Source organism: Scyliorhinus torazame, chromosome 4 (assembly GCF_047496885.1).
Source record: "Scyliorhinus torazame isolate Kashiwa2021f chromosome 4, sScyTor2.1, whole genome shotgun sequence".
NCBI classification, from domain to species: Eukaryota; Metazoa; Chordata; class Chondrichthyes; order Carcharhiniformes; family Scyliorhinidae; genus Scyliorhinus; species Scyliorhinus torazame.
In genome coordinates, this window is record NC_092710.1 from 8,238,451 (window position 1) to 8,262,938 (window position 24,488).

Below are 24,488 nucleotides of genomic sequence, written 5' to 3' on the forward strand. Positions count from 1 at the left end.
CTGTCCCTGACGGAGAGACTCCCTATTTAAACACTGTCCCTGACGGAGAGACTCCCTCTTTAAACACTGTCCCTGACGGAGAGACTCCCTCTTTAAACACTGTCCCTGACGGAGAGACTTCCTCTTTAAACAGGGTCCCTGACGGAGAGACTCCCTCTTTAAACACTGTCCCTGACGGAGAGACTCCCTCTTTAAACAGGGACCCTGGCGGAGAGACTCCCTCTTTAAACAGGGTCCCTGACGGAGAGATTCCCTCTTTAAACAGTGTCCCTGACGGAGAGACTCCCTCTTTAAACAGGGACCCTGGCGGAGAGACTCCCTCTTTAAACAGGGTCCCTGACGGAGAGACACCCTCTTTAAACACTGTCCCTGACGGAGAGACTCCCTCTTTAAACAGGGTCCCTGACGGAGAGACTCCCTCTTTAAACAGGGTCCCTGACGGAGAGACTCCCTCTTTAAACACTGTCCCTGACGGAGAGACCCCCTCTTTAAACAGTGTCCCTGACGGACAGACTCCCTCTTTAAACAGGGTCCCTGACGGAGAGACTCCCTCTTTAAACAGGGTCCCTGACGGAGAGACTCCCTCTTTAAACACTGTCCCTGACGGAGAGACCCCCTCTTTAAACACTGTCCCTGACGGAGAGACCCCCTCTTTAAACAGGGTCCCTGACGGAGAGACTCCCTCTTTAAACAGGGTCCCTGACGGAGAGACTCCCTCTTTAAACACTGTCCCTGACGGAGAGACTCCCTCTTTAAACAGGGTCCCTGACGGAGAGACTCCCTCTTTAAACAGGGTCCCTGACGGAGAGACTCCCTCTTTAAACAGGGTCCCTGACGGAGAGACTCCCTCTTTAAACACTGTCCCTGACGGAGAGACTCCCTCTTTAAACAGGGTCCCTGACGGAGAGACTCCCTCTTTAAACAGGATCCCTGACGGAGAGACTCCCTCTTTAAACAGGGTCCCTGACGGAGAGACTCCCTCTTTAAACAGGGTCCCTGACGGAGAGACTCCCTCTTTAAACAGGGTCCCTGACGGAGAGACTCCCTCTTTAAACAGGGTCCCTGACGGAGAGACTCCCTCTTTAAACAGGATCCCTGACGGAGAGACTCCCTCTTTAAACAGGGTCCCTGACGGAGAGACTCCCTCTTTAAACAGGGTCCCTGACGGAGAGACTCCCTCTTTAAACAGGGTCCCTGACAGAGAGACTCCCTCTTTAAACACTGTCCCTGACAGAGAGACTCCCTCTTTAAACACTGTCCCTGACGGAGAGACTCCCTCTTTAAACACTGTCCCTGACGGAGAGACTCCCTCTTTAAACAGGGTCCCTGACGGAGAGACTCCCTCTTTAAACACTGTCCCTGACGGAGAGACTCCCTATTTAAACACTGTCCCTGACGGAGAGACTCCCTCTTTAAACACTGTCCCTGACGGAGAGACTCCCTCTTTAAACACTGTCCCTGACGGAGAGACTTCCTCTTTAAACAGGGTCCCTGACGGAGAGACTCCCTCTTTAAACACTGTCCCTGACGGAGAGACTCCCTCTTTAAACACTGTCCCTGACGGAGAGACTCCCTCTTTAAACACTGTCCCTGACGGAGAGACTCCCTCTTTAAACACTGTCCCTGACGGAGAGACTTCCTCTTTAAACAGGGACCCTGACGGAGAGACTCCCTCTTTAAACAGGGTCCCTGACAGAGAGACTCCCTCTTTAAACAGGGTCCCTGACGGAGAGACTCCCTCTTTAAACAGGGTACCTGACGGAGAGACTCCCTCTTTAAACAAGGTCCCTGACAGAGAGACTCCCTCTTTAAACAGGGTCCCTGACCGAGAGACTCCCTCTTTAAACAGGGTCCCTGACGGAGAGACTCCCTCTTTAAACACTTTCCCTGACGGAGAGACTCCCTCTTTAAACAGGGTCCCTGACGGAGAGACTCCCTCTTTAAACAGGGTCCCTGACGGAGAGACTCCCTCTTTAAACAGGGTCCCTGACGGAGAGACTCCCTCTTCAAACAGGGTCCCTGACGGAGAGACTCCCTCTTTAAACAGGGTCCCTGACGGAGAGACTCCCTCTTTAAACAGGGTCCCTGACGGAGAGACTCCCTCTTTACACACTGTACCTGACGGAGAGACTCCCTCTTTAAACAGGGTCCCTGACGGAGAGACTCCCTCTTTAAACACTGTCCGTGACGGAGCGACTCCCTCTTTAAACAGGGTCCCTGACGGAGAGACACCCTCTTTAAACAGGGTCCCTGACGGAGAGACTCCCTCTTCAAACACTGTCCCTGACGGAGAGACTCCCTCTTTAAACAGGGTCCCTGACGGAGACTCCCTCTTTAAACAGGGTCCCTGACGGAGAGACTCCCTCTTTAAACACTGTCCCTGACGGAGAGACCCCCTCTTTAAACAGGGTCCCTGACGGAGAGACTCCCTCTTTAAACAGGGTCCCTGACGGAGAGACTCCCTCTTTAAACAGGGTCCCTGACGGAGAGACTCCCTCTTTAAACAGGGTCCCTGACGGAGAGACTCCCTCTTTAAACACTGTCCCTGACGGAGAGACTCCCTCTTTAAACAGGGTCCCTGACGGAGAGACTCCCTCTTTAAACAGGATCCCTGACGGAGAGACCCTCTTTAAACAGGGTCCCTGACGGAGAGACTCCCTCTTTAAACAGGGTCCCTGACGGCGAGACTCCCTCTTTAAACAGGGTCCCTGACAGAGAGACTCCCTCTTTAAACACTGTCCCTGACGGAGAGACTCCCTCTTTAAACACTGTCCCTGACGGAGAGACTCCCTCTTTAAACACTGTCCCTGACGGAGAGACTCCCTTTTTAAACAGGGTCCCTGACGGAGAGACTCCCTCTTTAAACAGGGTCCCTGACGGAGAGACTCCCTCTTTAAACAGGGTCCCTGACGGAGAGACTCCCTCTTTAAACAGGGTCCCTGACAGAGAGACTCCCTCTTTAAACACTGTCCCTGACAGAGAGACTCCCTCTTTAAACACTGTCCCTGACGGAGAGACTCCCTCTTTAAACACTGTCCCTGACGGAGAGACTCCCTCTTTAAACAGGGTCCCTGACGGAGAGACTCCCTCTTTAAACACTGTCCCTGACGGAGAGACTCCCTCTTTAAACACTGTCCCTGACGGAGAGACTCCCTCTTTAAACACTGTCCCTGACGGAGAGACTCCCTCTTTAAACAGGGTCCCTGACGGAGAGACTCCCTCTTTAAACACTGTCCCTGACGGAGAGACTCCCTCTTTAAACACTGTCCCTGACGGAGAGACTCCCTCTTTAAACACTGTCCCTGACGGAGAGACTCCCTTTTTAAACAGGGTCCCTGACGGAGAGACTCCCTCTTTAAACAGGGTCCCTGACGGAGAGACTCCCTCTTTAAACAGGGTCCCTGACGGAGAGACTCCCTCTTTAAACAGGGTCCCTGACGGAGAGACTCCCTCTTTAAACAGGGTCCCTGACGGAGAGACTCCCTCTTTAAACACTGTCCCTGACGGAGAGACTCCCTCTTTAAACACTGTCCCTGACGGAGAGACTCCCTCTTTAAACAGGGTCCCTGACGGAGAGACTCCCTCTTTAAACAGGGTCCCTGACAGAGAGACTCCCTCTTTAAACACTGTCCCTGACAGAGAGACTCCCTCTTTAAACACTGTCCCTGACGGAGAGACTCCCTCTTTAAACAGGGTCCTTGACGGAGAGACTCCCTCTTTAAACAGGGTCCCTGACGGAGAGACTCCCTTTTTAAACAGGGTCCTTGACGGAGAGACTCCCTCTTTAAACAGGGTCCCTGACGGAGAGACTCCCTCTTTAAACAGGGTCCCTGACGGAGAGACTCCCTCTTTAAACAGGGTCTCTGACGGAGAGACTCCCTCTTTAAACACTGTCCCTGACGGAGAGACTCCCTCTTTAAACAGGGTCCCTGACGGAGAGACTCCCTCTTTAAACAGGGTCCCCGACGGAGAGACTCCCTCTTTAAACAGGGTCCCTGACGGAGAGACTCCCTCTTTAAACAGGGTCCCTGACGGAGAGACTCCCTCTTTAAACACTGTCCCTGACGGAGAGACTCCCTCTTTAAACACTGTCCCTGATGGAGAGACTCCCTCTTTAAACACTGTCCCTGACAGAGAGACCCCCTCTTTAAACACTGTCCCTGACGGAGAGACTCCCTCTTTAAACAGGGTCCCTGACGGAGAGACTCCCTCTTTAAACAGGGTCCCTGACGGAGAGACTCCCTCTTTAAACACTGTCCCTGACGGAGAGACTCCCTCTTTAAACACTGTCCCTGACGGAGAGACTCCCTCTTTAAACAGGGTCCCTGACAGAGAGACTCCCTCTTTAAACAGGGTCCCTGACGGAGAGACTCCCTCTTTAAACACTGTCCCTGACAGAGAGACTCCCTCTTTAAACACTGTCCCTGACGGAGAGACTCCCTCTTTAAACAGGGTCCCTGACGGAGAGACTCCCTCTTTAAACACTGTCCCTGACGGAGAGACTCCCTCTTTAAACAGGGTCCCTGACGGAGAGACTCCCTCTTCAAACAGGGTCCCTGACGGAGAGACTCCCTCTTTAAACAGGGTCCCTGACGGAGAGACTCCCTCTTTAAACAGGGTCCCTGACGGAGAGACTCCCTCTTTAAACAGGGTCCCTGACGGAGAGACTCCCTCTTTAAACACTGTCCCTGACGGAGAGACTCCCTCTTTAAACAGGGTCCCTGACGGAGAGACTCCCTCTTTAAACAGGGTCCCTGACGGAGAGACTCCCTCTTTAAACAGGGTCCCTGACGGAGAGACTCCCTCTTTAAACACTGTCCCTGACGGAGAGACTCCCTCTTTAAACAGGGTCCCTGACGGAGAGACTCCCTCTTTAAACAGGGTCCCTGACGGAGAGACTCCCTCTTTAAACAGGGTCCCTGACGGAGAGACTCCCTCTTTAAACAGGGTCCCTGACGGAGAGACTCCCTCTTTAAACAGGGTCCCTGACAGAGAGACTCCCTCTTTAAACAGGGTCCCTGACGGAGAGACTCCCTCTTTAAACAGGGTCCCTGACGGAGAGACTCCCTCTTTAAACAGGGTCCCTGACGGAGAGACTCCCTCTTTAAACAGGGTCCCTGACGGAGTGACTCCCTCTTTAAACAGGGTCCCTGACGGAGAGACTCCCTCTTTAAACAGGGTCTCGGACGGAGAGACTCCCTCTTTAAACAGGGTCCCTGACGGAGAGACTCCCTCTTTAAACAGGGTCCCTGACGGAGAGACTCCCTCTTTAAACAGGGTCCCTGACAGAGAGACTCCCTCTTTAAACAGGGTCCCTGACGGAGAGACTCCCTCTTTAAACAGGGTCCCTGACGGAGAGACTCCCTCTTTAAACAGGGTCCCTGACGGAGAGACTCCCTCTTCAAACAGGGTCCCTGACGGAGAGACTCCCACTTTAAACACTGTCCCTGACGGAGAGACTCCCTCTTTAAACAGGGTCCTGACGGAGAGATTCCCTCTTTAAACAGGGTTCCTGACGGAGAGACTCCCTCTTTAAACACTGTCCCTGACGGAGAGACTCCCTCTTTAAACAGGGTCCTGACGGAGAGATTCCCTCTTTAAACAGGGTTCCTGACGGAGAGACTCCCTCTTTAAACACTGTCCCTGACGGAGAGACTCCCTCTTTAAACAGGGTCCCTGACGGAGAGACTCACTCTTTAAACACTGTCCCTGACGGAGAGACTCCCTTTTTAAACACTGTCCCTGACGGAGAGACTCCCTCTTTAAACAGGGTCCCTGACGGAGAGACTCCCTCTTTAAACAGGGTCCCTGACGGAGAGACTCCCTCTTTAAACAGTGTCCCTGACGGAGAGACTCCCTCTTTAAACAGGGTCCCTGACGGAGAGACTCCCTCTTTAAACAGGGTCCCTGACGGAGAGACTCCCTCTTTAAACAGGGTCCCTGATGGAGAGACTCCCTCTTTAAACAGGGTCCCTGACGGAGAGACTCCCTCTTTAAACACTGTCCCTGACGGAGAGACTCCCTCTTTAAACAGGGTCCCTGACGGAGAGACTCCCTCTTTAAACAGGATCCCTGACGGAGAGACTCCCTCTTTAAACAGGGTCCCTGACGGAGAGACTCCCTTTTTAAACAGGGTCCCTGACGGAGAGTCTCCCTCTTTAAACAGGGTCCCTGACGGAGAGACTCCCTCTTTAAACACTGTCCCTGACGGAGAGACTCCCTCTTTAAACAGGGTCCCTGACGGAGTGACTCCCTCTTTAAACAGGGTCCCTGACGGAGAGACTCCCTCTTTAAACAGGGTCTCGGACGGAGAGACTCCCTCTTTAAACAGGGTCCCTGACGGAGAGATTCCCTCTTTAAACAGGGTTCCTGACGGAGAGACTCCCTCTTTAAACACTGTCCCTGACGGAGAGACTCCCTCTTTAAACAGGGTCCCTGACGGAGAGACTCACTCTTTAAACACTGTCCCTGACGGAGAGACTCCCTTTTTAAACACTGTCCCTGACGGAGAGACTCCCTCTTTAAACAGGGTCCCTGACGGAGAGACTCCCTCTTTAAACAGGGTCCCTGACGGAGAGACTCCCTCTTTAAACAGTGTCCCTGACGGAGAGACTCCCTCTTTAAACAGGGTCCCTGACGGAGAGACTCCCTCTTTAAACAGGGTCCCTGATGGAGAGACTCCCTCTTTAAACAGGGTCCCTGACGGAGAGACTCCCTCTTTAAACACTGTCCCTGACGGAGAGACTCCCTCTTTAAACAGGGTCCCTGACGGAGAGACTCCCTCTTTAAACAGGATCCCTGACGGAGAGACTCCCTCTTTAAACAGGGTCCCTGACGGAGAGACTCCCTCTTTAAACAGGGTCCCTGACGGAGAGTCTCCCTCTTTAAACAGGGTCCCTGACGGAGAGACACCCTCTTTAAACAGGGTCCCTGACGGAGAAATTCCCTCTTTAAACAGGGTTCCTGACGGAGAGACTCCCTCTTTAAACACTGTCCCTGACGGAGAGACTCCCTCTTTAAACAGGGTCCCTGACGGAGAGACCCCCTCTTTAAACAGGGTCCCTGACGGAGAGACTCCCTCTTTAAACAGGGTCCCTGACGGAGAGACTCCCTCTTTAAACAGGGTCCCTGACGGAGAGACTCCCTCTTTAAACACTGTCCCTGACGGAGAGACTCCCTCTTTAAACAGGGTCCCTGACGGAGAGACTCCCTCTTTAAACAGGGTCCCTGACGGAGAGACTCCCTCTTTAAACAGGGTTCCTGACTGAGAGACTCCCTCTTTAAACACTGTCCCTGACGGAGAGACTTCCTCTTTAAACAGAGTCCCAGACGGAGAGACCCTCTCTTTAAACAGGGTCCCTGACGGAGAGACTCCCTCTTTAAACAGGGTCCCTGACGGAGAGACTCCCTCTTTAAACAGGGTCCCTGACGGAGAGACTCCCTCTTTAAACAGGGTCCCTGACGGAGAGACTCCCTCTTTAAACAGGGTCCCTGACGGAGAGACTCCCTCTTTAAACAGGATCCCTGACGGAGAGACTCCCTCTTTAAACAGGGTCCCTGACGGAGAGACTCCCTCTTTAAACAGGGTCCCTGACGGAGAGACTCCCTCTTTAAACAGGGTCCCTGACAGAGAGACTCCCTCTTTAAACACTGTCCCTGACAGAGAGACTCCCTCTTTAAACACTGTCCCTGACGGAGAGACTCCCTCTTTAAACACTGTCCCTGACGGAGAGACTCCCTCTTTAAACAGGGTCCCTGACGGAGAGACTCCCTCTTTAAACACTGTCCCTGACGGAGAGACTCCCTCTTTAAACACTGTCCCTGACGGAGAGACTCCCTCTTTAAACACTGACCCTGACGGAGAGACTCCCTCTTTAAACAGGGTACCTGACGGAGAGACTCCCTCTTTAAACAAGGTCCCTGACAGAGAGACTCCCTCTTTAAACAGGGTCCCTGACCGAGAGACTCCCTCTTTAAACAGGGTCCCTGACGGAGAGACTCCCTCTTTAAACACTTTCCCTGACGGAGAGACTCCCTCTTTAAACAGGGTCCCTGACGGAGACTCCCTCTTTAAACAGGGTCCCTGACGGAGAGACTCCCTCTTTAAACACTGTCCCTGACGGAGAGACTCCCTCTTTAAACAGGGTCCCTGACGGAGAGACTCCCTCTCTAAACAGGGTCCCTGACGGAGAGACTCCCTCTTTAAACAGGGTCCCTGACGGAGAGACTCCCTCTTTAAACAGGGTCCCTGACGGAGAGACTCCCTCTTTAAACAGGGTCCCTGACGGAGAGACTCCCTCTTTAAACAGGGTCCCTGACGGAGAGACTCCCTCTTTAAACACTGTCCCTGACGGAGAGACTCCCTCTTTAAACAGGGTCCCTGACGGAGAGACTCCCTCTTTAAACAGGGTCTCTGACGGAGAGACTCCCTCTTTAAACAGGGTCCCTGACGGAGAGACTCCCTCTTTAAACACTGTCCCTGACGGAGAGACTCCCTCTTTAAACAGGGTCCCTGACGGAGAGACTCCCTCTTTAAACAGGATCCCTGACGGAGAGACTCCCTCTTTAAACAGGGTCCCTGACGGAGAGACTCCCTCTTTAAACAGGGTCCCTGACGGAGAGACTCCCTCTTTAAACAGGGTCCCTGACGGCGAGACTCCCTCTTTAAACAGGGTCCCTGACGGAGAGACTCCCTCTTTAAACAGGATCCCTGACGGAGAGACTCCCTCTTTAAACAGGGTCCCTGACGGAGAGACTCCCTCTTTAAACAGGGTCCCTGACGGAGAGACTCCCTCTTTAAACAGGGTCCCTGACAGAGAGACTCCCTCTTTAAACACTGTCCCTGACAGAGAGACTCCCTCTTTAAACACTGTCCCTGACGGAGAGACTCCCTCTTTAAACAGGTTCCCTGACGGAGAGACTCCCTCTTTAAACACTGTCCCTGACGGAGAGACTCCCTCTTTAAACAGGGTCCCTGACGGAGAGACTCCCTCTTTAAACACTGTCCCTGACGGAGAGACTCCCTCTTTAAACACTGTCCCTGACGGAGAGACTCCCTCTTTAAACACTGTCCCTGACGGAGAGACTCCCTCTTTAAACACTGTCCCTGACGGAGAGACTTCCTCTTTAAACAGGGTCCCTGACGGAGAGACTCCCTCTTTAAACACTGTCCCTGACGGAGAGACTCCCTCTTTAAACTCTGTCCCTGACGGAGAGACTCCCTCTTTAAACACTGACCCTGACGGAGAGACTCCCTCTTTAAACAGGGTACCTGACGGAGAGACTCCCTCTTTAAACAAGGTCCCTGACAGAGAGACTCCCTCTTTAAACAGGGTCCCTGACCGAGAGACTCCCTCTTTAAACAGGGTCCCTGATGGAGAGACTCCCTCTTTAAACACTTTCCCTGACGGTGAGACTCCCTCTTTAAACAGGGTCCCTGACGGAGAGACTCCCTCTTTAAACAGGGTCCCTGACGGAGAGACACCCTCTTTAAACAGGGTCCCTGACGGAGAGACTCCCTCTTTAAACAGGGTCCCTGACGGAGAGACTCCCTCTTTAAACAGGGTCCCTGACGGAGAGACTCCCTCTTTAAACAGGGTCCCTGACGGAGAGACTCCCTCTTTAAACAGGGTCCCTGACGGAGAGACTCCCTCTTTAAACAGGGTCCCTGACGGAGAGACTCCCTCTTTAAACAGGGTCCCTGACGGAGAGACTCCCTCTTTAAACAGGGTCCCTGACGGAGAGACTCCCTCTTTAAACAGGGTCCCTGACGGTGAGACTCCCTCTTTAAACACTGACCCTGACAGAGAGACTCCCTCTTTAAACAGGGTCCCTGACGGAGAGACTCCCTCTTTAAACCGGGTCCCTGACGGAGAGACTCCCTCTTTAAACAGGATCCCTGACGGAGCGACTCCCTCTTCAAACAGGGTCCCTGACGGTGAGACTCCCTCTTTAAACACTGACCCTGACAGAGAGACTCCCTCTTTAAACACTGTCCCTGACGGAGAGACTCCCTCTTTAAACAGGGTCCCTGACGGAGAGACTCCCTCTTTAAACAGGGTCCCTGACGGAGTGACTCCCTCTTTAAACAGGGTCCCTGACGGAGAGACTCCCTCTTTAAACAGGGTCTCGGACGGAGAGACTCCCTCTTTAAACAGGGTCCTGACGGAGAGACTCCCTCTTTAAACAGGGTTCCTGACGGAGAGACTCCCTCTTTAAACAGGGTCCCTGACGGAGAGACTCCCTCTTTAAACAGGGTCCCTGACGGAGAGACTCACTCTTTAAACACTGTCCCTGACGGATAGACTCCCTTTTTAAACACTGTCCCTGACGGAGAGACTCCCTCTTTAAACAGGGTCCCTGACGGAGAGACTCCCTCTTTAAACAGGGTCCCTGACGGAGAGACTCCCTCTTTAAACAGTGTCCCTGACGGAGAGACTCCCTCTTTAAACAGGGTCCCTGACGGAGAGACTCCCTCTTTAAACAGGGTCCCTGACGGAGAGACTCCCTCTTTAAACAGGGTCCCTGATGGAGAGACTCCCTCTTTAAACAGGGTCCCTGACGGAGAGACTCCCTCTTTAAACACTGTCCCTGACGGAGAGACTCCCTCTTTAAACAGGGTCCCTGACGGAGAGACTCCCTCTTTAAACAGGATCCCTGACGGAGAGACTCCCTCTTTAAACAGGGTCCCTGACGGAGAGACTCCCTCTTTAAACAGGGTCCCTGACGGAGAGTCTCCCTCTTTAAACAGGGTCCCTGACGGAGAGACACCCTCTTTAAACAGGGTCCCTGACGGAGAGATTCCCTCTTTAAACAGGGTTCCTGACGGAGAGACTCCCTCTTTAAACACTGTCCCTGACGGAGAGACTCCCTCTTTAAACAGGGTCCCTGACGGAGAGACCCCCTCTTTAAACAGGGTCCCTGACGGAGAGACTCCCTCTTTAAACAGGGTCCCTGACGGAGAGACTCCCTCTTTAAACAGGGTCCCTGACGGAGAGACTCCCTCTTTAAACAGGGACCCTGACGGAGAGACTCCATCTTTAAACAGGGTCCCTGACGGAGAGACTCCCTCTTTAAACAGGGTCCCTGACAGAGAGACTCCCTCTTTAAACACTGTCCCTGACGGAGAGACTCCCTCTTTAAACAGGGTCCCTGACGGAGAGACACCCTCTTTAAACAGGGTCCCTGACGGAGAAATTCCCTCTTTAAACAGGGTTCCTGACGGAGAGACTCCCTCTTTAAACAGGGTCCCTGACGGAGAGACCCCCTCTTTAAACAGGGTCCCTGACGGAGAGACTCCCTCTTTAAACAGGGTCCCTGACGGAGAGACTCCCTCTTTAAACAGGGTCCCTGACGGAGAGACTCCCTCTTTAAACAGGGTCCCTGACGGAGAGACACCCTCTTTAAACAGGGTCCCTGACGGAGAGACTCCCTCTTTAAACAGGGTCCCTGACGGAGAGACTCCCTCTTTAAACAGGGTCCCTGACGGAGAGACTCCCTCTTTAAACAGGGTCCCTGACGGAGAGACACCCTCTTTAAACAGGGTCCCTGACGGAGAGACTCCCTCTTTAAACAGGGTCCCTGACGGAGAGACCCCCTCTTTAAACAGGGTCCCTGACGGAGAGACTCCCTCTTTAAACAGGGTCCCTGACGGAGAGACTCCCTCTTTAAACAGGGTCCCTGACGGAGAGACTCCCTCTTTAAACAGGGTCCCTGACGGAGAGACACCCTCTTTAAACAGGGTCCCTGACGGAGAGACTCCCTCTTTAAACAGGGTCCCTGACGGAGAGACTCCCTCTTTAAACAGGGTCCCTGACGGAGAGACACCCTCTTTAAACAGGGTCCCTGACGGAGAGACTCCCTCTTTAAACACTGTCCCTGACGGAGAGACTCCCTCTTTAAACAGGGTCCCTGACGGAGAGACTCCCTCTTTAAACACTGTCCCTGACGGAGAGACTCCCTCTTTAAACACTGTCCCTGACGGAGAGACTCCCTCTTTAAACAGGGTCCCTGACGGAGAGACACCCTCTTTAAACAGGGACCCTGACGGAGAGACTCCCACTTTAAACAGGGTCCCTGACGGAGAGACTCCCTCTTTAAACAGGGTCCCTGACGGAGAGACTCCCTCTTTAAACAGGGACCCTGACGGAGAGACTCCCACTTTAAACACTGTCCCTGACGGAGAGACTCCCTCTTTAAACACTGTCCCTGACGGAGAGACTCCCTCTTTAAACAGGGTCCCTGACGGAGAGACTCCCTCTTTAAACACTGTCCCTGACGGAGAGACTCCCTCTTTAAACACTGTCCCTGACGGAGAGACTCCCTCTTTAAACAGGGTCCCTGACGGAGAGACACCCTCTTTAAACAGGGACCCTGACGGAGAGACTCCCACTTTAAACAGGGTCCCTGACGGAGAGACTCCCTCTTTAAACAGGGTCCCTGACGGAGAGACTCCCTCTTTAAACAGGGACCCTGACGGAGAGACTCCCACTTTAAACAGGGTCCCTGACGGAGAGACTCCCTCTTTAAACAGGGTCCCTGACGGAGAGACTCCCTCTTTAAACAGGGACCCTGACGGAGAGACTCCATCTTTAAACAGGGTCCCTGACGGAGAGACTCCCTCTTTAAACAGGGTCCCTGACAGAGAGACTCCCTCTTTAAACACTGTCCCTGACGGAGAGACTCCCTCTTTAAACAGGGTCCCTGACGGAGAGACACCCTCTTTAAACAGGGTCCCTGACGGAGAAATTCCCTCTTTAAACAGGGTTCCTGACGGAGAGACTCCCTCTTTAAACAGGGTCCCTGACGGAGAGACCCCCTCTTTAAACAGGGTCCCTGACGGAGAGACTCCCTCTTTAAACAGGGTCCCTGACGGAGAGACTCCCTCTTTAAACAGGGTCCCTGACGGAGAGACTCCCTCTTTAAACAGGGTCCCTGACGGAGAGACACCCTCTTTAAACAGGGTCCCTGACGGAGAGACTCCCTCTTTAAACAGGGTCCCTGACGGAGAGACTCCCTCTTTAAACAGGGTCCCTGACGGAGAGACTCCCTCTTTAAACAGGGTCCCTGACGGAGAGACACCCTCTTTAAACAGGGTCCCTGACGGAGAGACTCCCTCTTTAAACAGGGTCCCTGACGGAGAGACCCCCTCTTTAAACAGGGTCCCTGACGGAGAGACTCCCTCTTTAAACAGGGTCCCTGACGGAGAGACTCCCTCTTTAAACAGGGTCCCTGACGGAGAGACTCCCTCTTTAAACAGGGTCCCTGACGGAGAGACACCCTCTTTAAACAGGGTCCCTGACGGAGAGACTCCCTCTTTAAACAGGGTCCCTGACGGAGAGACTCCCTCTTTAAACAGGGTCCCTGACGGAGAGACACCCTCTTTAAACAGGGTCCCTGACGGAGAGACTCCCTCTTTAAACACTGTCCCTGACGGAGAGACTCCCTCTTTAAACAGGGTCCCTGACGGAGAGACTCCCTCTTTAAACACTGTCCCTGACGGAGAGACTCCCTCTTTAAACACTGTCCCTGACGGAGAGACTCCCTCTTTAAACAGGGTCCCTGACGGAGAGACACCCTCTTTAAACAGGGACCCTGACGGAGAGACTCCCACTTTAAACAGGGTCCCTGACGGAGAGACTCCCTCTTTAAACAGGGTCCCTGACGGAGAGACTCCCTCTTTAAACAGGGACCCTGACGGAGAGACTCCCACTTTAAACACTGTCCCTGACGGAGAGACTCCCTCTTTAAACACTGTCCCTGACGGAGAGACTCCCTCTTTAAACAGGGTCCCTGACGGAGAGACTCCCTCTTTAAACACTGTCCCTGACGGAGAGACTCCCTCTTTAAACACTGTCCCTGACGGAGAGACTCCCTCTTTAAACAGGGTCCCTGACGGAGAGACACCCTCTTTAAACAGGGACCCTGACGGAGAGACTCCCACTTTAAACAGGGTCCCTGACGGAGAGACTCCCTCTTTAAACAGGGTCCCTGACGGAGAGACTCCCTCTTTAAACAGGGACCCTGACGGAGAGACTCCCACTTTAAACAGGGTCCCTGACGGAGAGACTCCCTCTTTAAACAGGGTCCCTGACGGTGAGAGACTCCCTTTTTAAACAGTGTCCCTGACGGAGAGACTCCCTCTTTAAACAGGGTCCCTGACGGAGAGACTCCCTCTTTAAACAGGTTCCCTGACGGAGAGACTCCCTCTTTAAACAGGGTCCCTGACGGAGAGACTCCCTTTTTAAACAGGGTCCCTGACGGAGAGACTCCCTCTTTAAACAGGGTCCCTGACGGAGAGACTCCCTCTTTAAACAGGGTCCCTGACGGAGAGACTCCCTCTTTAAACAGGGTCCCTGACGGAGAGTCTCCCTCTTTAAACAGGGTCCCTGACGGAGAGACACCCTCTTTAAACAGGGACCCTGACGGAGAGACTCCCACTTTAAACAGGGTCCCTGACGGAGAGTCTCCCTCTTTAAACAGGGTCCCTGACGGAGAGACACCCTCTTTAAACAGGGACCCTGACGGAGAGACTCCCTCTTTAAACAGGGTCCCTGACGGAGAGACTTCCTCTTTAAACAGGGTCCCTGACGGAGAGACTCCCTCTTTAAACAGGGTCCCTGACGGAGAGACTCCCTCTTTAAACAGGGTTCCTGACTGAGAGACTCCCTCTTTAAACACTGTCCCTGACGGAGAGACTCCCTCTTTAAACACTGTCCCTGACGGAGAGACTTCCTCTTTAAACAGGGTCCCTGACGGAGAGACTCCCTCTTTAAACAGGGTCCCTGACGGAGAGACTCCCTCTTTAAACAGGGTTCCTGACTGAGAGACTCCCTCTTTAAACACTGTCCCTGACGGAGAGACTTCCTCTTTAAACAGAGTCCCAGACGGAGAGACCCTCTCTTTAAACAGGGTCCCTGACGGAGAGACTCCCTCTTTAAACAGGGTCCCTGACGGAGAGACTCCCTCTTTAAACAGGGTCCCTGACGGAGAGACACCCTCTTTAAACAGGGACCCTGACGGAGAGACTCCCTCTTTAAACAGGGTCCCTGACGGAGAGACTCCCTCTTTAAACAGGGTCCCTGACGGAGTGACTCCCTCTTTAAACAGGGTCCCTGACGGAGAGACTCCCTCTTTAAACAGGGTCCCTGACGGAGAGACTCCCTCTTTAAACAGGGTCCCTGACGGAGAGATTCCCTCTTTAAACAGGGTTCCTGACGGAGAGACTCCCTCTTTAAACAGGGTCCCTGACGGAGAGACTCACTCTTTAAACACTGTCCCTGACGGAGAGACTCCCTCTTTGAACACTGTCCCTGACGGAGAGACTCCCTCTTTAAACAGGGTCCCTCACGGAGAGACTCCCTCTTTAAACAGGGTCCCTGACGGAGAGACTTCCTCTTTAAACAGTGTTCCTGACGGAGAGACTCCCTCTTTAAACAGGGTCCCTGACGGAGAGACTCCCTCTTTAAACAGGGTCCCTGACGGAGAGACTCCCTCTTTAAACAGGGTCCCTGATGGAGAGACTCCCTCTTTAAACAGGGTCCCTGACGGAGAGACTCCCTTTTTAAACACTGTCCCTGACGGAGAGACTCCCTCTTTAAACAGGGTCCCTGACGGAGAGACTCCCTCTTTAAACAGGATCCCTGACGGAGAGACTCCCTCTTTAAACAGGGTCCCTGACGGAGAGACTCCCTCTATAAACAGGGTCCCTGACGGAGAGACTCCCTCTCTAAACAGGGTCCCTGACGGAGAGACTCCCTCTTTAAACAGGATCCCTGACGAGAGACTCCCTCTTTAAACAGGGTCCCTGACGGAGAGACTCCCTCTTTAAACAGGGTCCCTGACGGAGAGACTCCCTCTTTAAACAGGGTCCCTGATGGAGAGAATCCCTCTTTAAACAGGGTCCCTGACGGAGAGACTCCCTCTTTAAACAGGGTCCCTGACGGAGAGACTCCCTCTTTAAACAGGGTCCCTGACGGAGAGACTCCCTCTTTAAACAGGATCCCTGACGGAGAGACTCCCTCTTTAAACAGGGTCCCTGACGGAGAGACTCCCTCTTTAAACATGGTCCCTGACGGAGAGACTCCCTCTCTAAACAGGGTCCCTGACGGAGAGACTCCCTCTTTAAACAGGATCCCTGACGAGAGACTCCCTCTTTAAACAGGGTCCCTGACGGAGAGACTCCCTCTTTAAACAGGGTCCCTGACGGAGAGACTACCTCTCTAAACAGGGTCCCTGACGGAGAGATTCCCTCTTTAAACAGGGTCCCTGACGGAGAGACTCCCTCTTTAAACAGGGTCCCTGACGGAGAGACTCCCTCTCTAAACAGGGTCCCTGACGGAGAGATTCCCTCTTTAAACAGGGTCCCTGACGGAGAGACTCCCTCTTTAAACAGGGTCCCTGACGGAGAGACTCCCTCTTTAAACAGGGACCCTGACGGAGAGACTCCCTCTTTAAACACTGTCCCTGACGGAGAGACTCCCTCTTTAAACAGGGTCCCTGACGGAGAGACTCCCTCTTTAAACAGGATCCCTGACGGAGAGACTCCCTCTTTAAACAGGGTCCCTGACGGAGAGACTCCCTCTTTAAACATGGTCCCTGACGGAGACACTCCCTCTCTAAACAGGGTCCCTGACGGAGAGACTCCCTCTTTAAACAGGATCCCTGACGAGAGACTCCCTCTTTAAACAGGGTCCCTGACGGAGAGATTCCCTCTTTAAACAGGGTCCCTGACGGAGAGACTCCCTCTTTAAACAGGGTCCCTGACGGAGAGACTCCCTCTCTAAACAGGGTCCCTGACGGAGAGACTCCCTCTTTAAACAGGATCCCTGACGAGAGACTCACTCTTTAAACAGGGTCCCTGACGGAGAGACTCCCTCTTTAAACAGGGTCCCTGACGGAGAGACTACCTCTCTAAACAGGGTCCCTGACGGAGAGATTCCCTCTTTAAACAGGGTCCCTGACGGAGAGACTCCCTCTTTAAACAGGGTCCCTGACGGAGAGACTCCCTCTTTAAACAGGGACCCTGACGGAGAGACTCCCTCTTTAAACACTGTCCCTGACGGAGAGACTCCCTCTTTAAACAGGGTCCCTGACGGAGAGACTCCCTCTTTAAACAGGATCCCTGACGGAGAGACTCCCTCTTTAAACAGGGTCCCTGACGGAGAGACTCCCTCTTTAAACATGGTCCCTGACGGAGAGACTCCCTCTCTAAACAGGGTCCCTGACGGAGAGACTCCCTCTTTAAACAGGATCCCTGACGAGAGACTCCCTCTTTAAACAGGGTCCCTGACGGAGAGACTCCCTCTTTAAACAGGGTCCCTGACGGAGAGACTACCTCTCTAAACAGGGTCCCTGACGGAGAGATTCCCTCTTTAAACAGGGTCCCTGACGGAGACTCCCTCTTTAAACAGGGTCCCTGACGGAGAGACTCCCTCTCTAAACAGGGTCCCTGACGGAGAGACTCCCTCTTTAAACAGGATCCCTGACGAGAGACTCCCTCTTTAAACAGGGTCCCTGACGGAGAGACTCCCTCTTTAAACAGGGTCCCTGACGGAGAGACTACCTCTCTAAACAGGGTCCCTGACGGAGAGATTCCCTCTTTAAACAGGGTCCCTGACGGAGAGACTCCCTCTTTAAACAGGGTCCCTGACGGAGAGACTCCCTCTTTAAACAGGGTCTCTGATGGGTCCTGTTGCTCTCTAGCCGTACCATGTTTGAACTTTGCCGTGTATAATGAAGAGGTTTTACCTGCGAGCTGAGTTCAGATTGCCGTCGGTCACGGTGGTTTCCGCTGTGACCTTTGAATCCCGCTCAGCGCTGCGTTGGAGCAGGTCACTGGGGTTGCACGTCACAGGAACCTGGTCCGGTCCTTCTCCATTTGCTGCCTGCCCAGCATCGGCATTGACATAACCGTGACCTTCGGAGAGGCGCTCATCAATAGATTCCACCTGAGCAGACTGTACGGGGAGGAATGTCAAGATTAATTGTGTCCGATACATGCACACAAACCTCAGGGAACAGGGTGCCTGGTGTATGTAGATGGGGAATGAATGGGTCAGAGTGGTCATCCCCCGCCCCCCCCCTCCGATAGGGGCTGTCCCTACTCACCAGTGTGTCGAACTCCCTATGATAGCGATTCAGCCACTCGGGAGAAGGCAAATCACTCCGTGTCCAGGAATCCGTGCCTTGGGATCTGTAGCCGGTGTCAAGCGTGAGCTTCTTGAGCAGGGAATCAATGTGTTCACTGTACATGGTCTGTACTTCCAGAAGCGGCACCCCCCCCTCTCCCCTCTCCCAGCACGCCCGCCTCCCTCCAAGCACCTCTCGGGCACAGTCCGATCCCAGGCAACTGCTCCCCCTTCCCTGCTTCTCGTCCTGTCTCCCTCCCCCACCCACCCCCAGTCCCTCTGTCTGATCACATCGAGGATGCGGGGTGCGATTTTTTTTTAACGCGAGAGTGTGTGTCAAAGAGCTGAACTTGCCCGAACCTGTCCGACAGCCTCTCTCTCTCTCTCTCTCCCTCTGCCTGGCCCGCTCCCTCGCTCCTGGGAAAGTCTGCACGCTCCCCTCCCTGTTCGTCATCCCCAGTCTCGGGACACACCTTGTGTTTAAAGAAACACCACAGAACCGTTCACAGCACCAGCCTTAAAGGCACAGAACACACAGGAGGCACAAAATATTCCCCGCGGCACCGTTAAAGGGTAAATACTCCCTCACCAGGACGATTAAATGTATGCAAGGTACAATTTACTGACAGGTGGCCTTAAAGGGGCAGGGTAACCTCCCCCAACATGGTGGAAAGGACAGGATAGCTTCCCCGGCACGTTTAAAGGGGCAAGGCAGCCTCTCCAATGCGGTTAAAGGGACAGGACACCATCTCTAGCACTGCTAATGGGACAGGGCACCTTCTCCAGCACAGTTAAAGGGACAGATCACTCACCCTAACACAACTAAAGAGACAGTGCAACCTCGAGGACAGTTAAAGGGACAGGGCACTATTTCTAGCCCAGTTAAAGGGACAGGGCACCATTACTAGCCCAGTTAAAGGGACAGGCTATAATTTCTCGCTCAGTTAAAGGGACAGGCTATAATTTCTCGCTCAGTTAAAGGGACAGAACACTCTCCCCAGCACAATTAAAGAGACAGTGCAACCTCTCTAGTGCAGTTAAAGGGACAGGGCACCATTTCTAGCCCAGTTAAAGGGACAGGGCAACATTTCTAGCCCAGTTAAAGGGACAGGACAACATTTCTAGCCCAGTTAAAGGGACAGGACAACATTTCTAGCCCAGTTAAAGGGACAAGGCATCATTTCTCACCCAGTTAAAGGGACAGAACACTCTCCCCAGCACAATTAGAGACAGTGCAACCTCGAGCACAGTTAAAGGGCCAGGGCACCATTTCTAGCCCACTTAAAGGGACAGGGTACAATTTCTAACCCAGTTAAAGTGACAGGGCATCATTTCTAGCCCACTTAAAGGGACAGAACACTCCTGAGCACAATTAAAGGGACAGGGCATCATTTCTCGCCCAGTTAAAGGGACAGAACACTCTCCCCAGCACAATTAAAGAGACAGTGCAACCTCTCTAGCACAGTTAAAGGGACAGTGCAGTCAGGTCAACTTTATACAACATCGGCTAGGCCACAGGCGGAACATCGTGAGCTGCTCTGGTCGCCGCCCCATCAGTAGGACGCCAATGCGCTGGAGGGGCTGAGGAGGAGATTCGCCGGGATGTTCCCTGGAGCAGAGGAGGCGAAGGGTGGGGGGGGGAGTCTGATAGAAGTGGACAAAATTATGAGAGGCGTCGATCGGGTGGTAAATGGGATTAGGATTGGCAGAACCAATGGGCCTTTTCTGCACTGTATGTTTCTCTGATTCAATCAATCTCCCCCGCCCCCCCCCCCCCCCCGCCATGGCAGAGGTGTCTGGCACCAGACGGTAGAGGTTTAAGGTGAAGAGTGAGTGGAACCTGAGGGAACACTGTTTCCCCCAGAGGGCGGTGGAAATCAGGAATGTGCGGCCTGAGAGGGTGGTGGAGGCACTGAAATGGCCAAGAGGTGCTGGGAAATGGGATTAGTACGGATTGTTACTTGATGGGCCAGAATACACAGTGTGGGCCGAAGGGCCTGTTCCTGTGCTGTTCTGACTCGATGACAATCACAGGGGCAGTACTGCCTCTACTCTACTCTGAACCAAAACGGACATATCGAACCCTTTAGTCCTGTAGACACATTGCGCCTGTTCCAGGTGAACAAAATTGGGTTCGGCCATTCACTGATCCATTCCACGGGACGATGTCTCGAGCAATCAGGTTCGGATTCCAAATACTGCTTGCCAGTTATCTGTCAGTCACTATCAACAGGTGCATTTCCCCACGGCAACGCCTCTGCCAATCAGAGTCGACTTGCCAAACAAAACATTGCTCTCTCCTCGGACAGTATAAATTGTTGTTTCCCCCTCGCACGGCCAATCCTGCAAAGTGCTCTGATGGATGCAAAGCAGAACGGCTATCTCTGCGGAACGGTTAAAGGAACAGGACACTATCGCCAACGGAATTAAAGGCACAATGCACCCTGCCCTAGCATGCTTAAAGGGACAATGCACCATCTCCAGCGACAGGTAGACATTACGCCTGCACAAACCCAGCTAAAGGGACATGATCTCCCCACCCCCGCACTCCTGTTACCTGGTTGCACTCGCCAATGGTTCCGTCTCTTGTTCTGTGGTCATCTATCTGCGAATCCATCGATTCCTCGTTTCGTCCACTGACGATCTCTTCCTCCTCACTGGTGGCCTTGCCCTGACTCCCAGGGGTCCAGGCGCCCCCATCCCCTGCTCCCGGCTGCTCCACAGTGGAGGCCTCGCCGTCCCGTTCACTCCCGGGTTCAGCCACTTCGCTTGAGGGGGTGAGTCCGTCCATCTCCCCGTCTCCGAGACGCTCCGTCTCCCCGTCTCCGAGACGCTCCGTCTGCCCATCTCTGAGACGCTCCGTCTGCCCATCTCCGAGACACTCTGTCTCCCCGTCTCCAGGACGTTCCGTCTCCCCGTATCCAGGACTTTCCGTCTCCCTGTGTCCGACATGCTCTGTCTCCCCGTCTCCGAGACGCCCCGTCTCCCCGTCTCCGAGACGCTCCGTCTCCCCGTCTCCGAGAGGCTCCGTCTCCCCGTCCAGCCCAGACGTCGGGCAGACGGTGGGAAGCACAGAGGGCGAGTGGTCAGTTTTCTCTGTCTGGCTCCTATCTTGCTGACCCATGGCCCGTTCCAGGGCTCTGGGGGTCGACCACTCAAAGGACTCGGAGAGGCCCCAATCTGAAGACCTCGAGACGTCTGATTCGAAACAGGACGGCTCGTCACACTCCACTCGCAGACTCCTGGCTACCAGATAATCCTCCTCCTCTGCCAGACATTGGGCCGCGAGATGATCCGCGTCTGCCAGACGCTGTTTCTCAGCTGGACTCTCCTCATCTGTCTGACGCCTGACCAGCCGCTCCTCAGCCGGATGCTTTCCGTCAGCCAGACGCTCAGCCAGACACTTTTCCTCAGCCAGCTTCTCTTCTGGATGTTCGTCCTCAGCCAGACGCTTGTGCTTGGCCAGACACTCTTCCAGACGCTTTTCCTCGGCCAGACGCTGTTCCAAACGCTTTTGCTCGGCCAGATACTCTTCCTCAGTCAGACGTTTTTGCTCGGCTAGACTCTCTTGTAGATGCTTTTCCGCAGCCAGACTCTTTTGTTCAGCCAGACGCTCTTCCCTGGCCAGACGCTCTTCCCTGGCCAGACGCTCTTCCTTGGCCAGACGCTCTTCCCTGGCCAGACGCTCTTCCCTGGCCAGACGCTCTTCCTCAGCCAGACGCTCTTCCTCAGCCAGACGCTCTTCCTCGGCCAGACGCTCTTCCTCGGCCAGACGCTCTTGTAGATGCTCTTCCTTGGCCAGACGCTCTTCCTCAGCCAGACGCTCTTCCTCAGCCAGACGCTCTTCCTCGGCCAGACGCTCTTGTAGATGCTCTTCCTTGGCCAGACGCTCTTCCTCAGCCAGACGCTCTTCCTTGGCCAGATGCTCTTCCTTGGCCAGACGCTCTTCCTCAGCCAGACGCTCTTCCTCGGCCAGATGCTCTTCCTCGGCCAGACGCTCTTGTAGATGCTCTTCCTTGGCCAGATGCTCTTCCCTGGCCAGACGCTCTTCCTTGGCCAGATGCTCTTCCCTGGCCAGATGCTCTTCCTCGGCCAGACGCTCTTCCTTGGCCAGATGCTCTTCCCTGGCCAGACGCTCTTCCTTGGCCAGATGCTCTTCCCTGGCCAGACGCTCTTCCTTGGCCAGATGCTCTTCCCTGGCCAGACGCTCTTCCTTGGCCAGACGCTCTTCCTTGGCCAGACGCTCTTCCTCGGCCAGATGCTCTTCCTCGGCCAGACGCTTTTCCCTGGCCAGATGCTCTTCCCTGGCCAGACGCTCTTCCTCGGCCAGATGCTCTTGCTCGGCCAGACGCTCTTCCTCGGCCAGACGCTCTTCCTTGGCCAGACGCTCCTCGGCCAGACGCTCTTCCTTGGCCAGACGCTCCTCGGCCAGACGCTCTTCCTTGGCCAGACGCTCTTCCTCGGCCAGACGCTCTTCCTCGGCCAGACGCTCTTCCTCGGCCAGACGCTCTTCCTTGGCCAGACGCTCCTCGGCCAGACGCTCTTCCTTGGCCAGACGCTCCTCGGCCAGACGCTCTTCCTTGGCCAGACGCTCTTCCTCGGCCAGACGCTCTTCCTCGGCCAGACGCTCCTCCTCGGCCAGACGCTCTTCCTTGGCCAGACGCTCTTCCTCAGCCAGACGCTCTTCCTTGGCCAGACGCTCCTCGGCCAGACGCTCTTCCCTGGCCAGACGCTCTTCCTCGGCCAGACGCTCTTCCTTGGCCAGACGCTCTTCCTCGGCCAGACGCTCCTCGGCCAGACGCTCTTCCCTGGCCAGACGCTCCTCGGCCAGACGCTCCTCGACCAGATGCTCTTCCTTGGCCAGGCGCTCTTCCTCGGCCAGATGCTCTTCCTTGGCCAGACGCTCCTCCTTGGCCAGGCGCTCTTCCTTGGCCAGACGCTCTTGCTCGGCCAGACGCTCTTCCTTGGCCAGACGCTCCTCCTCGGCCAGGCGCTCTTCCCTGGCCAGACGCTCTTCCTTGGCCAGACGCTCTTCCCTGGCCAGACGCTCTTCCTTGGCCAGACGCTCTTCCCTGGCCAGACGCTCCTCCTCAGCCAGACGCTCTTCCTCGGCCAGACGCTCTTCCTTGGCCAGACGCTCTTGCTCGGCCAGACGCTCCTCCTCGGCCAGTTGCTGCTCCTCGTCCAGACGGTCCTGGTTTGTATGTTGCAGTGTAGCCTCGTCATCGACACCCTGGATGCGAGCTCGCTCCATCAGTGCCCAGAGCCTTGGGCTCAGTTCAGAGGTGGCAGGGGGCGATGTCAGGATAGAACCGGGGGGCGACGAGGGTGAGACGGGGGGTACTGAGCAGGCAAAATCGTCATCGGCCATGGGATCGGACTCTGCAGTGGACGATGCCAAATGGAGGCGAGGCCTGGGCCCCTCCCGCTCCCCCAGTGACCATCTCTCGCCGATCTCTGAGCCGAATGACCCTTTCTTGGTGACCTCTGATCCCAGTGAGCTCCTCTCTGCGGTCAGTTCCCCAGGCGGCTGGTGGGCGATGTGGTCTTCGGGCTTCGCAACCATCTCCTTGTTTTGCAGGATCTGCCAAGAGAGAGGGAGAGGGAGAGGCCAGTGTAACAATCACTCTCCCAAGGTTACCTTCCCAAGGCCCCTTCCCCATCCACCCTTCCTCCATAAACCCCACCCAACCCCTCTCCCCCCCTCCACCTGCCTCCATCCATTCCCTCCCCTACCCTCCCTTCTCGAACCCCACCCCACCCGTCCTCCAGCCTGCCCCCTTCCACCCTGTCCTCCATCTCCACCTTCCTCCCTCCCACACTGCACCCTCCATCCCCGCCTCACCTCCCCGCTCCCTCCTCCACTATCTCCCCGCCCTGCCACCCTCCCTCCCACTCCCCCCCCCCCCCCCCCCACCCGGCACCCTCCCTCCCACTCCCCCCCCCCCCCCCCAGGCACCCTCCCTCCCACTCCCTCTCCCTGCTCCTCTCCTCCACTATCTCCCCGCACTGCCACCCTCCCTCCCACTCCCTCTCCCTCCCCACGCACCCCCACCACCCCTGGCACCCTCCCTCCCACTCCCTCTCCCTCCCCCCCCCACCCCCCACCCGGCACCCTCCCTCCCACACCCTCTCCCCCCTCCGCTCCTCCACTATCTCCCCGCCCTGCCACCCTCCCTCCCACTCCCTCCCTCCCCCCCCACGGCACCCTCCCACTCCCTCTCCCTCCCCCCCCCCTCCCCCCACCCGGCACCCTCCCTCCCACTCCCTTTCCCTCCCCCCCCCCCTCCCCCCACCCGGCACCCTCCCTCCCACTCCCTCTCCCTCTCTCCCCCCCCCCCACCCCCGGCACCCTCCCTC

General features: G+C 54.9%; 1 protein-coding gene across 1 annotated transcript in view; it reads right to left on the reverse strand.

The window, feature by feature from the left end:
- LOC140411276 (uncharacterized) overlaps positions 1-24,488 on the reverse strand; it is a 291,683-nt gene that overhangs the window by 19,853 nt on the left and 247,342 nt on the right. Inside the window, exons 7-8 of the mRNA XM_072500398.1 lie at positions 20,686-23,712; positions 17,749-17,957 (exon numbers count right to left, since the gene is read on the reverse strand). Coding sequence (XP_072356499.1) covers positions 17,749-17,957; positions 20,686-23,712 — 3,236 coding nt within the window. The remainder of the gene's footprint in view (positions 1-17,748; positions 17,958-20,685; positions 23,713-24,488) is intronic.